We start from the raw sequence: 18,300 nt of genomic DNA on the forward strand, positions 1-18,300 counted from the left end.
CTTTCTTGGTGATTTCCTTCTCTCTCTCTCTCTCTCTCTCTCTCTCTCTCTCTCTCTCTCTCTCTCTCTCTCTCTCTCTCTCAATGGTTCCTAGGGTAAATCTTTTTTTTTTTTTTTTCTGGCTGGTGCTGCATAAGCCTCAGGCTTCCCTTGCACCGTATGGCTAATAATAATAATAATAATAATATAGGCACCTGGGGTGATGGGCTCTATCCAGTTATATTAAAGAGGGCGGATCAGCAACTAAGCAAACCCTTAGCCATAATTATGAGAGCATCCTTGGACTCAGGAGGTTCCAACGGACTGGACATGTGCAAATGTATCCCCAATTCACAAAGGGGGATCGAAGGGTGACATTACAGACCAGTTAGTTTAACTTCTGTTCCGGGTAAAATAATGGAGTCACTGATTAAAGATGCATTGCAGGATCATCTAGACAAAACTGCAGCAATAATTCAGACACAGCCTGGGTTTGTTAATGGAAAGTCTTGTCTGACAAATTTGATAGGAATATTATGATGTGGTTACAAAGGAACTGGATGCGAAAAATAATTTGATATCATATATTTGGATTTCAGTAGAGCTTTTGACAATGTTGCGCATGGAAGACTATTGTACAAATTGGAGCAGAATGGTATTAAGGGTAAGTTGCTACAATGGATAAAAGGATGGTTGAGTGGAGAAGACAGAGGGTGGTAATTAATGAGTGCTGCTCTTCGTGGACTAATGTTATTAGCGGAGTCCCACAGGGTTCGGTGTTAGGTCCTCTGTTGTTTTGTATATTTCTCAATGATATTGATGAAGGTATATCAGGCTCAGTGTCGAAGTTTGCAGATGATACAAAGGTTGGCAGGGTTGTTAATGACAATAATGGCAGTGTGCTACTGCAACAGGATCTAGATAATTTGGGCAGAAGGGCTAGCAAGTGGCAACTAAAGTTTATCCTTGAGAAATGCAAAGTACTGCATACGAGTAGAAGTAACTGCAGAGAAACGTACCAACAGTGTGGTACTACACTTAAGGTGGTAGAAAATGAAAAAGACCTGGGAGTAATTGTGCAGTTAGATATTTAGTTTTCTGAGCAATGCAGACAGGCTGTCAGTGCAGGTCGTGGGGTTCTGTCAATGATATATAGGAATTTTGCTAGCAGGGAAAGGAGGTGATTGTCCATCTGTATAAGGCAACGGTCAGGCACGCCTTGAGTACTGCGTACAGGTCTGGAGGCTCATTTTAGGAAGGATGTAGATTTGCTTGAGCGTGTACAGAGATGGGCAACAAGATTGTTGAGGAGAATGAAGGCATCCTCTTACCAAGAGAGGCCTAAATTCTGCAAATTGCAGTGGCTGGAGACTAGGCACCTGCGCTGTGATCTGATTGAGGTGTATAAGGCCTTGAATGGTTTGAGTACGCTGAATTCTGATGGGAACTTTCCATTTGTTCAGATTACGAACCTAAGGGGGCACAAATTCAAATTAGAAAAGACAGATGAAGAATAGATGTGCGGAAATTTTCCTTTAGCTAGCGGGTGGTTAATTGCTGGAACAAACTTCCATCTGTCGTTGTGGAAGTTGATAGATTAAATAAATTTAAGTAGGAACTGGACAGGCATTTGGAGGGAACGGTGTGATTTTTTTTTTTTTTTTTGGCTGATGCTGCATAATCTCATACACTTGCTTTCTTGCATCACATGCAACTACTACTACTAAAACCAATTATTACATGCCCACACTGCGTAGTGTCCACTTGCCCGTTTCAGGTGGTAGATGACTTTCATCAACCGGTGAAATACCACCACTTTGCTTATTGGAGGCTTGAAGTGGTGAAACCCATGTTTAGTCTCTAGAGCAAAGTTTCCGGCATCGCCCCTCCTCCCATACTTCTCCTTCAACCCATGCACGGTACTAAGTATTATAGGTTTTGATACCTTTCGTGTTTGGGGTTTTCATAAAAAAAAAAAAAAAAAAACACCCAACATATTAGTTTCTGGATCATTGGGGAAAAAAGATCATTAGGCGGCCTAATGATCTTTTTTCTTTATCCATTTCAAATTCTGATTCTAAAGTAGGGCCTACCCGCAATGGATCAGAAAGTGTATTACGGCGTGTCGAATCACACGTACATGTCATTCGTATCCAAACTCTCCTTCAGAAAATTCTGTGTAGTACAGTTTCATAGAGGTATACTGTCAGATGATTCTTGTACTATGGACTTGGATCATTGTTCATCGAACAAATAGCACCAGGTGGTACATTGCATTCTGGTCAATTCCGCTCTTCTTATATTGTGCTAACAGTATGATGAATCCCAAGCGAAGTGGTAAGCAGGAGTTGGAAAGAGTTTTCCGAAGAGAACATGAATAGTGAAACAATCGCTGCATAAGAACAGAAGTTAGACAGCCATTATGAGAACGTTGAGGTTATAAAGGAGAAAGAATTTTTCTAGCATTGCATAGTATGAAGTCAGGGAAGGCAGCAAGGCCTGGCATGATACCCGTTAAATTTTCAAGTGGTCAGGATAGAGAGGAATCCCATTTATGAAGAGGCTAATGAATAAAATAACGAGAGCAGCCAAGATACCAGATGCTTGGAGGGAGACTCTTATAGTACCAATATATAAAAGGAAACACAAGACTGCAATAACCATAGACCTATCGAACTAATGAGCCAGACAATGAAGTGGTTATAGAGGGTTGTTGAAAGAACACTAACAGTTAAACTGCAAGACCAGATTACCAAGATCCAGCTTGGCTTTATGCAGGGAAGAAGAACTGCCGATGGATTATATAGCAAGGGTCCTGCAAGAGAATTGTAGGGAGAATGAACAAGCTCTTCACCTAGCCTTCATTGACCTAGAAAAGGATTATGATAAAGTACCTAGAAGTCTTCTGTAGAAGTTTCTGAGGAAGAGATGTGTTCCTGAGACCTATCTCACTCTTATCCAGGATATATACCAGGACAAAAGAAGTAGAGTACGTAGTGCAGCTGGAGTTAGTAATGCCTTCACTGTCAAAGCCGTCTTACACCAGGGCTCTGCCCTTATGCCGTTTCTATTCATCATCATAATGGACACACTAACTAGACATTCAGAGCAATGGCTCTTACAGTTTACGCTCTGCAGATGACATCGTGCTTAGTGGTGAATCTCCAGAGAGAATACAGGAGAAGCTAGAGAGATGGGTAACCTTTATAGGGTGGGAAGTTCTAAAAGTCAACAGGAGTGCTTTGGAAACCAAGATGGCTCTCTCAGCATTGGCAATGTACAGCAATAGGGTTAACAAATACAAGTACATTGAGTCGGTGCTGCACACAAATGGCAGCTGTGAACAGGACGTCCGAAGTCGAATAAAATTTGGATGGGCCAAGTAGTGGGAAATGTTTTGCAAGACAAGAAGATGCCAACTAAACCGAAATCAAAAATTTACAAACAGGTGGTAGGGTCATGTATATTATTTGGCTCGGAATGCTGGGCTGTCAGAAGAAAAGATGAAGGGGCTTAAATGTCAGCAGAAATGAGAATACTAAGGTGGAGTTTGGGAATATCACTGAGAGATAGAAGGCAGAATGAAGATGCGAGTCAGGGGATGCAAACTGCACCCATTAACATGAAGATTAAGGAGAACAGACTTAGATGGTGGGGTATGTCTAGCGTCGCGAGTTTACACACATTACCAAGCATGTGCCTACCTGCAAGGTTCCGGGTCAAAAGAGGAGAGGCAGGCCGAAGATACAAGAGAGCGGAATGCAGCAAGATATATAAGAACTAGGGCTCACTCCAGCGGACTGTGCCAACCTTACTTAGTGGAAGCGTTCCATCCATGTCGCTGACCTCTAACATTAGCATTAATGATATTAAGAGTAGGAAACCGCAGAATTTATTAACAAGTACAGATCACTGTTGAAAAAAAAGCCGTAAATTAGGGTTGAATTTGAAAGTGTCTGTAATTCTGCCCAGACACCATAGAAGGGAGTATATGATGAGAGCCGGGTCGATCAATACGGTCTTGGAAAGATTGTGCAGGGCTCAAGGGGTGAAATTTTTTTCGGCCTGGTCTGTACTTGTTAACATGAGAGACTGCTTCTACAGAGATGGGAAACACTTAAATAGAAAGGGTGCAAGAATATTTGCTGATGCTATCGAGGCAGTGTTAGGTGGGTCGGAAAACTGCTATCTTGGGGGAACACAAGGACTAATACATTAACAGTAGCCACTGGTAGAGGTGAAAGTGATTCTCGCACTGCTTCTATTGGAATGAGCAGCAGCCTGGAAAACAAGATGCAGGATATTTCAGACTGCTAGGAGTCATTGCGGTACATATAAACACATGGGTTGTGTTAGGGCAGTTAAGAATAGGAACAGGTGCATGTATACCTGCGTGTACACCAATGCAAGGAGTTTGGTAAATAAATTTGATGAATTTGTGGTTTTGTTCAAAACATTAAAGGGGGATATTGTTGGGACATCAGAGACGTGGTGTCACACAGATATAAGGAATGCAGAACTAGAATTTGGGGAGTACAACGTCTACAGAAAAAAAAAATCAAATTATTACTTTAGGGTTACCCGTAATTAAATATATTAACCCGTATTTGTGTCTGTAAATTGCGTATGTTCTGTGGTTGATTTGCCTGTTTTGCTGGACGAAAAACCTTGCTATCTACGCCTGAGACCAACTAACTCAGCCACGGAGTGAAAAAAGCCCATTAAAGTTCCTCTCGTCATCGACGGGATTCGAACCCAGTCCTTTTCCACTCGGTGTGGGGAGGGCGGTGACGATACGACTGTGCTACGCGCGCAGACTACGTCTACAGGAAGGATAGACAGGATAGGAAGGGAGGAGGGGTTATGCGATTAGTTAAGTAACACATAAAATCCAAGGAAGTGAAGCCAGTCGACATCGCTGGACAGTGCAGTGTTGAGTCAGTTTGGTGTGACATAAGCATTGGGAGATCAAAATTGAGAGTAGGAGTGTGCTATAGGCCTAATGACTCAGATGAGTATAATAAGGACCTGTACAGGGAAATAGAGTGGGCCAGTAAATCAGAGAGTCTTATAATGGGAGATTTTAATTTCCCAGATATTGACTGGAATTTGTGGATTAGTCACTCACACACTAGCAAGGCTTTTGTGGATTTATTGGATGATTGTTTTCTACATCAGCATATTCGGAAGGCAACTAGAGGGAGTAATACTCTTGATCTGATTATCAGCAGTGATTCTTCATGCATTAAGAATCTGCAGATAAAGGAACCACTAGGTGGCAGTGATCACAGTGTGCTGAAGTGGGATTTACTCAAAGAGATAACTACCATCAGGGGTAAAGGGAAGGGTTTTTGCTTTCGTAAAGGCGACTACGATGGTCTGAGACAGTATTTAAATTCTTTACAGTGGGACCAACTGATGATGTTACCAACAGCAAATTCAAAATGGGAAGCATTCAAAGTACTTATCTTGGAAGCTACTAGGCTTTACATACCAACTAAGAAATATTGTTCAAGGTTTAGGCCTAAGTGGATGTCAGATAAACTAATGAGACAGAGAAGAATATGGCAGAGAAGAAAAATGCATGGGATACATATAAATTAATGGGTGACATGGAAGCCTATGATAGATATAAGCCTGCCTGTAACCAATTGACAAACGAGATTAGGCAGGCAACGGCAGATTATGAGAAATCCTTGGCAAAGAATGCAAAGAAAAACAGAAAAGAGTTCTTTACCTATGTACACTCTAGAAGGAAAGGGATGAATCAGATTGATCCATTGTATATTGATGATTCAACAGTTGAGGATCCTGCTCAGGTGGCTAACAAACTAAACGAGTATTTTGCATCTACATTCACACATGAGGAGTTATTCAGGAAGGGGAATGCCAGAGGTGAAGTAAACTCTGGCAGTGAACTAGATGAATTTGTAATAACTGAGAGGAAAGTGGAGGAGAAATTGTTGAAGTGAAACGTAAGAAAGGCACCTGGGGTGGATGTGATCTATCCAGTTATATTAAAGGAGGCGGCAAAGCAACTAAGTAAACCCTTAGCCATAATCACGAGAGCATCCTTGGACTCAGGGGAGGTTCCCACGGACTGATGTGCAAATGTATCCCCAATTCACAAAGGGGGATCGAAGAGTGAGACGAGTAATTACACTCCAGTTAGTTTAACTTCTGTTTCGGGTAAAATAATGGAGTCACTGGTTAAAGAAGAGTTGCAGGATCATCTAGACAAGACTTCAGTTATAGCTCGGACACAGCATGGTTTTGCTAAGGGAAAGTCTTGCCTGACCAATTTCATTGGATACTATGATGCAGTTCCAAAAGAACTGGATGCAGCGAATAACTTTGATATTATATATTTGAATCTTGGATCTTAGAAACGCTTTTGATTCTGTTGCACATGGAAGACTGCTGCACAAATTAGAGCAGTGTGGCAATGGAGGCAAATTGCTGCTATGGATAAAGGGTTTGTTGAGGGTCAGAAGACAGAGAGTGGTAATCAATGGACACTGCTCATCGTGGACTAATGTTATTAGTGGAGTCCCTCAGGGTTCAGTTTTGTGTCCATTATTGTTTTCTTTACTTATAAATGATATTGATGATGGTATATCAAGCTTAATGTTCAATTTTGGAGACGATACAAAGATTGGCTGGGTTGTTAAGGGCACTACTGACGCTATGCTGCTGCAACAGGATCTGGAAAGGTTGAGCAGATGGGCTCAGAGGTGGAAAATTAAGTTGAACCTTGAGAAATGTAAAGTACTACATATGGGAAACAGCAACCCCACAGCAACGTATCAACTCTGTGGTACTACACTGACAGTGGTAGAGAATCAAAAGGACCTGGGGGTAATTGTGCCGGCAGATATGAAGTTCTCTGATCAGTACAGACGGGCTGCAAGAGTAGCTCATTGTGTCTTGTCAATGATATACAGGAATTTTTCTACCAGGGATAAGGAGGTGATTATTCGCTTGTATAAGGCAATGGTCAGGCCACACCTTGAGTACTGTATACAGGCCTGGAGGCCTCATTGGAAGAAGGATGTAGAGCTGCTGGTACGAGTACAGAGAAGGGCAACAAGATTAGTGAATGGAACAAAGGGTTGCTCTTACGAAGAAAGGCTTAAGTTTTGCAAATTACAGTGTCTGGAGACTAGGCACCGGCGAGGTGATCTGCTTGAGGTGTATAAAGCCTTGAATGGTTTGAGCATGCTCAATGCCGACGGGATTCTTACTCTTGCTCAGAATAATCACCTGAGAGGGCATTAATTCAGATTGAGTAGACAGATGTAGGATAGATGTGTGGAAATTTGCCTTTAGCCAGCGGGTAGTTGGTTGGTGGAACAGACTTTCATCTCTTGTTGTTGAAGTTGATAGCCTAAATAAATATAAGGCTCAGCTGGACAGGTATTTCGAACGAACGAAGGAAGGATTGAAGTGGAAGGGTTTTTTTTTGGCTGATGCTGCACAATCTTGCTTTCTTGCATCATATGCCTCGACTAATGCTAATTAGTTGAAGCATACCATGCAAGAAAGCAAGGTTATGCAGCATCAGCAAAAAAAAAAAAAAAAAAAAAAAAAAACCCTCCCATTTTACTCATCCATTCATTCCAAATACCTGTCTAGTTAAGCCTTAAATTTATTTACTCTATCAACTTTCAAAAGAAGGGTTCAAGAAATCAACTACCCGCTGGCTAAAGGCAAATTTCCACACATCTATTCTACAACTGTCTTTCCTCAATTTGAATCTATGCCCACTCAGGTTCGTACTCTGAGCAAGTGGAAGAATCCCATCAGCATTGAGCTTGCTCAAGCCGTTCAAGGACTTATACACCTCAATCAGATCACCTCACAGGTTCGTAATCTCCGGACGACGCAATTTGCAGAACTTAAGCCTTTCTTGGTAAGTGCACCCCTTTGTTCCCCTCAGCAATCTTGTTGCACTTGTTTGTTCTCATTCTAGCAATTGTACATCTTTCCTAAAATGAGGCCTCCAGACCTATAGACAGTACTCAAGGTGTGACCTGACCATTGCCTTGTACAACGGTATCTCCTTGTCCCTGCTTGCAAAATTCCTATATATCATTGACAAGATTCCATGACCTGCTGTAAATGATTTTGTAATAACTGAGAGGAATGTGGAGGAGAAATTGTACCAGTCATCTGCACTGCTCATTTTCTCTATAACTGGGACCCTAAGAGGTGCCCCAGTTATATAGAAAGGAAAGATTCATATTTTCTATTTAAAAAAATGGATTTAAATAAATATGACCACTTGGGGAAATGATAATTTTGACAATAATAACATAACTTCTATTAATAAAATTATAATTATTTGAAAAATAATTATATTTATCTGACGTATGGGTTTTGTTTCTTGTAAAAATTAACAAGAAACAAAACACATATTTTTGTTTCTGAGACTTTGTCCAGCAAAATGCATTACAATCATGTTTCATTTTAGGAAAGATGTAGAGTTGCAAGAACGAGTACAGAGAATGGCAACAAGATTGGTGAGGGACTCAAAGGAGTGCTCTTACCAAGAAAGGCTTATGTTCTGCCAATTGCAGTGTCTGGAAACTAGGCATGTGTGAGGTGATCTGATTGAGGTGTATAAAGCCTTGAATGATTTAGGAACTCAATGCTGATGGGATTCCTCCTCTTGCTCATATTACGCACGAGAGGGGGCATAGGTTCAAATAGAGGAGAGACAGCTCTCCTCTATTACAACAGATGTTCGGAAATTTACCTTTAGCCAGCGGATGGTTGTTTGCTGGAACAAGCTTCCCTCTGTCATTGTGGAGGTTGCCAGCTTAATAAATTCAAGGCAGAACTAGACAAACTTTTGGAGTGAATTGGGAGGTTTTGTATTTTTGGCTGATGCTGTATATGCGTGCTTTCTTGAATCATATGCTAATGTCTGGTCATTTACTCAATTTCAATTGACAATATCGCTAATGACGAGATCATCTTGTCTGTCATTGAGTGCCAAAGGTAGGTTTCGATCAGTTTCAGTTGTCAGAAACATCTTTCAGCACCGGAAACCCTTGATGTTTCTAATCAAAGGTTGCCGGTGCAGTAAAATATGTCATTAAGTTAGTAAAATATGTAATGCTTCCTATATATTTGAGAAGCAAGTATTTAGTTATTTGTGTTAGGGGTGAATTTAAAAGCTTCTCGTAGCTAATCCTACCCACTAGATAGAATAAAACAGATTTTTGAGCTCATTAGAAAGGCTTATTCTGATTACTTCACAGTGGTCGCTGTCAGTAAGGACGGCCATCATTCTGGTAAAAATGGAAAGCACTTTTAAATTTATTCAATGGAACGCACTTTTAAATTTATTCAATGGAACGCACTTTTAAATTTATTCAATGGAACGCACTTTTAAATGTATGCAATGAGCATACATTTGGTATGCTCATTGCATACCAAATGTATGCTCTGGTAATATTCACTCGTTACATAAAAATCCCCATAGTCTGTTATTATTTTGAAACTTCTCTTTCAGAGAAACAAGAATGGTGTCGATAGAAAACTCACATTTTTATATTTCTCCATCACTGCCTTACTAAGTGGTTGTGTCCCTCATCATCAAACATTTTTCATTTTCGCCCAGGTTCCTAAAAGGAAATCAGCATCAAGAGGTTCTGTAATCTCTTTTGCAATATAAAAAGGACTTTCAAACCCACTATTTCTGTACAGAGTTGATCACAGGTTCCTATCAAATCTGTGATTAACTAATTTTCTAGGCACTTTGATACATGGTCAATATAAGCCCCATGATTCAACTCAAATACCTTGTTTCATAACGTATAGTATGCGTTCATGGCATCCCAATCACTTATCGCTTGTTCAGATCACCTCTGCCGCCTCATCTAAAGCCGGACCTGATCATATGGAACACCTTTGGGATGTATTAGATGAATTCTGTGCCACATGCAGTCTGTTTAATAAGGTGAGTGTTAGTTTAATTCTGGTGGATTTACTATGAATTTTCCATGCTATGAATCCCCCAATTTCAAGGCAGTTAATAAGTACTGACTCATAGCTGGACTTTAAAAAGTCGATCTCAGAAACCAGCATTCAATGCAGGGATTTTTTTAAATTAGTGTAAGAAGCACCAGTCAGATCAGTTAGGAATATATAATAATGGGTTTGGTCATTCTTGAGAAGTGTTTGATAACAGTGTGAGGAGAGCGATTATGCTGTAAATTTTGTTTACCACACTAAATAGTTCATAAGTTTTTTCATAAGGTTGCTTTAAAAAATTTCATTTATAGTCATAGTAGATTCCAAGATTGTTATGTGCAAGGACAAGAGGAATAATTTAAGAATCAAAAGAGGACAACTTCTGAAGGATGTTGTTTTTAAGTGAAATTTGAAGATTTGATTAGAGTGTGAGTTGGTATGAAACAGATTGAGAGACTAAAGATGTGAGGAAAAACTCTGCAGATGAATTCTTGAGCCATGGTGGAAGATTGAACTGAGCATGAAGCAGAAAGGATTTAACATCATCAGCTTTAAATTTTCTGTTTATACTCCGGCACGACAACCAAGTCAGTAGAGTTTACATTAAATCGTCAATACAAATATTTATCGTATTTTGTAGTCACGGGCTTGAACCCCGGTCCACTCAAGGAACGCGTGCTATGCACTCTTGCTCATGACCACTCGGCTACTTCATGTGATAATATGAGTTGGAAGAGAGAGCATTGCCAAAAGTGTACTTCTTGAGCAGTAACATGGATGTGGTGCACCCAGGCAGTGACACAGAAGGGGCACCAAAGCATTCTTAAATGAATAAAATAGCTATAACAAAAGAAACAGCCTCTGAAACTAATTAACTATACACCTTGGCCTCAGGATAATATATGCTCCTCTCTTGAGGATTACCAGCCGAACATACAATTTGTATATTATTGTAGGAGATATTTTTGTAATTGGAAACATAAAACATGTATTACAGAGAGTAGGTAAAAAAGTTTCAGAATAAGCAATGACAGAATTGAAACAGCATCAAACGCAGAACTTTTTGTGCCATCCTGCTCCCACCACCAAGCCTACCTAAAAATAAAATGAAATAAACTGAAATAAAAATAAGGGGACCAAAAGAAAGTGACACACCCCCAGAAGTGTGAATGCATGACTTTGGCCTAAGGAGATGCACTCTCACAACCACCAAAGAATGAGCACCTTTTTAAATGAATAAAAGGAGAAAGGACTAGGAACATACAAGCACTACTTCCTCAAGGGCTATCGCAATAACATAGTTGGTATAATCAGTCCTTCCTACATCAGGCAGAAAATGCCCGAGTTCAAACCCCATTAATAAAGGAGGGAATTTTTAAGGGTAATTTTTCACATGACAGAGTTAATTGGTCTCTATCAAAGGTAACATGGTCTTTCATCTTGGGAACTTTCGTTTTTCAGTCAGTCAAGTAATCCAATCAGAAGTGTAGGGTCCAGGGTGCCTTGGTCATTCAGGTAGTCTAGCAAGAAAGCCAAACCAAATCATCCAAAATCTCCTGGTCAAACAGCCAGTCAAATCCAAACTGAGAAGTTGACCTACTGGATGAAATGTAATCATGTCGCCCCAATCGTTTTATTGTAGAGTCCAAGATACCTGGTCAGTCAGGAATTTAGTCGAATGTGGGACAACTTATTCCAGTTAAGACAGGGACTAAGTGAAGTCTTAGATATCTTAGTCAAAGAGGAAGTCTAATCCAAAATGTCCAAATCAAGAAACCCACCAAACGATAGAAATTCAATCAAATTGTACTGATCCATTTTTTTTTTTTTTTTTTTTTTTTTTTTTTTGGTAGTTGTTGGTGCATTGGCTTCTGTGGCCATAATACACCTCCCAAGGTTTTTGCAGTACTTTGACCCAAGCCCAAGGCGGGATTCGAACCCGTGACCTTTGGGTTGCCAGGCAGGCACTTTACCAACCCGACTGGCCCGGTTGGCACTGATCCATTAAAATGTTATTAATAGATGAAGAGCAAGGTGTTGAAATATTTATTTTCAGAAACTAATAGCTATAACAAAAGAAACGGCCTCTAAAGCTAATTAACTATGCACTCTGGCCTTGTGATAACACTGCATGCTCCTCTCTTGAGGATTACCAGCAGAACATACAATTTGTGTATTATTGTAGACAGTGGGGGGGATCCAGAAAAATATTCTTTGAAAAACGACAGGGGGGGCATGTGCCCCTACCCTGAATCTACCACTGATTGTAGGAGATACTTTCAACAATTCCCAAGTTCTGGAATTGTTGCCATGTACGAAACGAACTACACGTCCCTGAATGAAATGTGAAAGTAGTAAAATATGATTCTAGGGTAGTTCTGAAGTCTAGATAAATAGGTCATTGATATATTTGATGAGCTCAATTTTCCTCCCCCCATAAGTACATTGATTCAGAAATAGGCAGTCCAAATTAATTCAACTTACCAGATTTCATAGATCAAGTAGGAGGAATAACAACTATGTGTAAACCATTTCCCGACCTCTGATTTAGATGCAAAAGTAACTTCAGGAATGGAGCTGATACCTTTTTTTGACTTGTCCTACCAAGTCTGCCAGATATTCACAAGTTCATTCCAGATGAGTTTTTCATTTTTAGGATCATCCTTAATTTTAATAATTTCTAGTATTTCTATTGAAATATGATGTTTAATTTCGTAACCACGTTCTCTGTGCATATAATGGAGATCCGAACGTAGAATTCCTGTCAAAACTTGCTAGGCAGAATGGACAGTCCTCCATTGCGTTAAAAAAAATAATTGTTCGCAGAAATTCTAATCTCATCCACAGCACTATGAGATTTATGCTTATTTATTTGCAGTATTAATTTTCAAAAAAAAATTTTCTCTTTATACTCCATAACACTGCATTTAGTCAGAGGATGTTGTTGTAGTAGTAGTTTTAGGAGCATCAGCGACTAAGGCCATACTGCTCCATATATACTGTCTGTAAATTGAGTGTCTTCAGTGATCAATTTTCGGCTTGCTGGACAACCCCCCCCCCCCGCAAGATTCCAGGACAAAAAATCATGCTGCAATTGCCTGAGACCAACTAACTCAGCTAATGTTGTGAAAAAGACCCATAAGTTCCTGGTGTCATGGACGGGACTCAAACTGAGGTCTTTTCCACCCAGTGTGGGAAGGACAATGATTCTACCAACTGTGCTACCCATGGGATCAAGTCAGAGTACAAAAGATAAAGAGAATACCAGAACAGTACCATACTTAGTAGTTATGCGGGTTTGAACAAGCTGCTATTAGAATTCACTGTAAACAAATTGACTTGGTGTACCACTAATTTTTTTTTGTGCCTGAGCATACAAGTTCAAGGGCTCTATATGATGTGTTCCATAGACTGATAATCTGCAAATATATAATGTCTCTTGGCAGTGTCCAATTGGTGGTGAGGTATGGGAGCAATACTAAACAGAGTGCCCATATCCAAGGCATAGGAAACACTTGGTGACCAAAGCAAATCTTCTGTATTTGTAAGTAATCCAGTCTAAATATATCTTACAATTAGTTAGAAGATGCTTAAATATTCTGGGAAGGAAAACCCCAGTACCCAATTCACCGTACTTTTTTGTTTTAGCAAGTCACCATTGTGTGTATATTTCTGTTAAGTACCAAAGCAACTAAGCATATAAGGAAATAGTACATTGCGTCTGAAACTGCATGGTCAATTTGCTTGTTGCAGGAAGAAATAGCCAACCTTTCAGGACAGAGAGAGAGAGAAAAAAAAAAAAAAAAAAAACACCATTCAACTCTCACCCGACTGATCAATTCGGTCACATTGTGGCTGAATTGAATCTCACACCAGGTATTCCCACCAATTTGTTCCGTTTAAAATCGGAGAATTTTCCACCAGGTGGGAAGAATGATGATTATATCAACTCTGCTATCTGCAAGGGCTTAGCAAAAGTATTCTATCTGCTGCAATAGTGTTGGTAATGGATCTTCCCCTTTGCTCTCAGGAACCCTACATGTTCCTTTTCATAGTATGATAAAATAGATCTCAGTTTTTCCAATTTCTGGTAAGATGTTTCTAGAGAAAAGAAACTTGGGATTCTTTGTAAAAACCAGAAGTGTCTTCTTGGTGATTCAGATTTTTGATGCAACATACTGATTGCCAAACCATATTTTTACCTTAAATTGACCACTTATGGGTAGAGTGACCAGATTTTCAGTGATGAAAAGCTTGTGAAAAATTAATTCAGGGTAAAAAAAAAAAAAAAAAAAAAAAAAAATGGCACAGAACAGTCTAAAAAGAAAAAAAAAAAAAAAAAAACAAATGGGGACATTGCTAGAAACATATTTATAATACCCAGGTGGCATACTGTCCAGTCAAAACATTCTGACCACCTACCTAATTATTATTAGCCATATGGTGCAAGGAAGTCTGAGGCTTTTGCTGCACCAGCCAAAAAAAGTTCGCAAGAGAGAGAGAGAGAGAGAGAGAGAGAGAGAGAGAGAAGTGAATCACCAAGAAAGAGAAGAATGATGATATCCAGCTCAGGACCCCGGGTGTGCCAAGCCCATACTCACCGGACGTGAGCCCTTGGGGTTGCCATGTTCTTGTCTTGCCAGCAGTACTGCTGCCACATGGTGAAACATTGATTCTATAAGGCCTCTGAAGGTTGCAAGAGGTACTATTTTTGCCAGGATTTTGTAAATCTCATTTGAACAAAGTAGTTTTGACCAAAATTCTGTATAATGAATTATTTTCAAGGTCTGCCTATGCATAAAATGTATTGTTGCACAAAGACTGTGCGTGAAATCACGAATGCTCAGTGAACAGACAAATTAAACTATAGTTTTGCTCATCAGTCATACGTAAAATTCTTTCTCTGGAATACTGTGTCAAGTGCTTGTACCATATTGTATATACAACAAAGGAGGGAATAAATAAAGTAATGCCAACACACGTGCTTTAGAAAAAGCAAAAAAAATTGCAAGATTTTAAAGGTGCAGCAAAAACAAATTCAGTATCACACCCACATTTTCCACATTCCTGATAAAGAAATATGGAAAAAGTGGGAGTTATACTGAATCACTCCCCCTACATTTTCTTATATCATAACAATAGGGGGAGAGGGCAGACACTGGATTTGATCATACTCAGATCCAGTGTCCTCTCCCCTATTTCTTGTATGTATGAAATATCATACATATAATGTATACTCTAGCATTGTGATTGTGCAATGTACTAACACATTTGATTGAAAAATAAAAAGGATATGTGACAAAAGTTTGTATACTGTATCCCTTCCCCATCACCTAAATTTAAAAAAAAAAAAAAAAAAAAATACTAAAGTTGAAAAAAACATGAGAAATAAACTATTCAGACTTTATACACCATAATAATTTTAATAAATGAGCATCATGTAACAAACCTTTACAAGAACCTATAAATGAAGGGTTTGTAATGTAATGCTTGTTTATTAAAATTATTTACTGTGTACAAGGTATTTGAATAATTTATTTCTTGATGGATAACACCTGTGAAGAAAACATCTCATCTAAAGACATGATTAAAGCAACAAGATAAATAATTAAGGACTGAATTATATTAAGAATAAAGCCATCAGACATTTAACCATAACATAAGTACTTTTACTTGAACCATAATGTACTTGTTTGGCATAAAAAGCATTAGAATTATTAATCAGATTAAACTAAAATTACTGCATTAAAATTGAAATTTCACTTAATGGATAAATAAATATAGTTAAATATCAAAATCAAAAATTAATGTACAGCCAATCCCCAGCTTACATAATAGTACACTTACAGAAATTCGACTTTATGTAAGGTTTTGCTGGCCGATGCAAACTTTCCCGCAGGAATAAATGGAGGTATCGTGAAAATATTGTAATGTGAACCCAATAGCATTGTTTTTTTTTGGTAATTCGTTCCAAGACCTCAGAAATTGAAATTTTCGCTATATAACTAAGCTATTTATCTCTCTAAAAGGTAATTTTTATAATGGAAATTGCACTACATTTTCATTGTTATCATATGTTCCTTTATAAGTATCAATTTTGAACACCTTTGTGATATTTTTCTAAAACACTTTTATGGAGGTCACGACCATAAAACAATAAAAACAATTTGCACTTTCTGGTTAGTGCATCTAATTATAAATGGGTAGTAAACTATCTTATTGCATTTGCGATAATCCTGATAACTGGAATTATGTGCGTTTTTACGTTACAGTATTATGGTGAAATGAGTTCCCCTTCACTGAAATCTTCAATCATATAAAAACATAAATAATTTTCAGAATCTTTTCTTCTTTCCTATTTACTTATTACAATGGTGAAGGGAAAGTGACTAATGGAAAGTGCAAGTGCTGGCAGTGCTAGGAAATGAAACAAAATTGATTTAGAAATGTGATGATTAATTAAGAAGTACAAAGCCGGACAAAGTTTGTCATCTATTGCATGGAATTAGGTCTTGCTGCTTCAACAGTGAATACTATTTTAAGGAACAGTGCGTGTATAAAAGAACACGTTAAAGGATCAATGTATTTAAGATAAACATTGATCACAAAACAGCGTTCAGGTGCTATATTGAAGATGGAAAAGCTATTAATAATATGGATGAAAAATCAGATTCAGAAGCAAGTGCCCCTGAGTTCAATGGCTATTCAAGCAAAAGCAAGAGGTATTTATGAAAATATTAAGGATAAGTACAGCAAATCCCAAGCCAAGTTCATGGCAAGCAACGGGTGGTTTAATAGGTTCAAGCATTGCGCTGGCTTACAAAACGTTAAAGTATGCAGTGAAGTCACAAGTGCCAATTCTGCCGCTGCAGAGAAATTTTATGGTGTGTTGGAAAAAAACCCCTTCTAAATATCCACAGCCCTCAACTTCCGCAGTGGCATGCTTATCAGCTGGAGAGTTAATTCTGGCAATGTAAAATTCTTGAAAGGTAAAACTTGATGACATTATGCCTGTCTCCTCTCTCTTTTTGTAATTTTGTACACTTTTGTAATTTTTCCTGCACATGAAATAAAAAAATTGAATAACTAATTCTATTTACATGTGTGTCAAACATTTATTTTTTGCTTCAATCAAATTTGCGAGTGCTGCATAAGCATTTAGGGAAATTCCGATTTACGTAGAGTTCCGTGGAAACAACCCTTATGTAAGTCGGGGAGTGGCTGTATTAATAAGTAAACATTGGCAATTTTTATCTACTTCACTGTATTTTTTAATGTGTGACATTAAAATTTATATAGTACTAGATTTCTTATTAATAAAATATTTTTTCAAAACAGCAGTACACAGATTCGAGTTCATGTGGTTAAAGCCCTTATGACTGCTAAACACAGTGCTATTCATATATTCTCTCTATTATGTAAGCTCCTCTGATCCTATGTGGCTGTTCCAGAGTATAAACAGAAAATGCATTTATTTATTATTCTGCCATCATTTGTTTAATCTTGATTTTAAAGTCTTTTTTTGTTGTTTATACATTTTAACATTTTAAATCTAAATTCAAGCAGTATTTAAGTAATTTAAGTGGAAATTGCTACTTCTATATATTAGAAAGCATAGAACTTATTTAAATAAATAATAGTCCTTTTATAATAATTTTGAGTGATCTTCACTAGAATGAAAAATTTTTGTACAACAAAATGATTTATGCATTCCTGAAGTGTGATTTAATGGGATTTTACTGTACAAAAATTTTTAAATGAGTTTTATGATTATAGAAACATGCAATTCTTAATCTTATTAAGTAAGGAATTCATAATTCATAATAATAGCTGAAATCATGTTTGAAAGCCATTACTTGAATCATATTAAGCTAAAATATTTCATCTGTTTGTTAGAAATAAAAATATAAATAAGTGCTGATATAATTTTCTTTGGTAATCCATTTTGGTAGTTCATCCTTCATTACATCTGCATCACAGTTTGATTGTTGGAATGAACTAACCAAACACCCATTATTTACAATTTTTATTTATTTTGAAATTTAATTTTATAAAAACAAAATAAATATACACAATGCTAGTTTCCCAAGAAGTAAAGCATATCCTTTGCTGATCATTATTTACAGGATAGTATAAATGTAAAATATTTGCAACTGAAAAGAGGAAAATTTTTACCATATTTATACTTCTTACTTATTTTATTTTCTTTCATTAAAAATATTTATAACAACATTTATAATATTTTTGTTGCAGCAAAAATTTATTTTAAAGAAATGGATTACTTTCTTAATTTTTTTCAAGTGATTTCTTCAGATTATTAATAATAGTTTCAGCTTTTCT

At 37.8% G+C, this 18,300-nt stretch overlaps 1 protein-coding gene across 1 annotated transcript in view; it reads right to left on the reverse strand.

Moving 5' to 3' along the window:
• Nucleotides 1-11,007: 11,007 nt before the first annotated feature.
• The window catches only part of LOC150087905 (kynurenine aminotransferase-like), a 98,640-nt gene continuing 91,347 nt past the window's right edge, over nt 11,008-18,300 (reverse strand). The window contains exon 13 of the mRNA XM_090369961.1: nt 11,008-11,055. Within this exon, the coding sequence (XP_090226087.1) occupies nt 11,008-11,055 (48 nt within the window). The remainder of the gene's footprint in view (nt 11,056-18,300) is intronic.

Source organism: Mastigoproctus giganteus, chromosome 3, assembly GCF_048544385.1.
Source record: "Mastigoproctus giganteus isolate SK-2022 chromosome 3, ASM4854438v1, whole genome shotgun sequence".
NCBI classification, from domain to species: Eukaryota; Metazoa; Arthropoda; class Arachnida; order Uropygi; family Thelyphonidae; genus Mastigoproctus; species Mastigoproctus giganteus.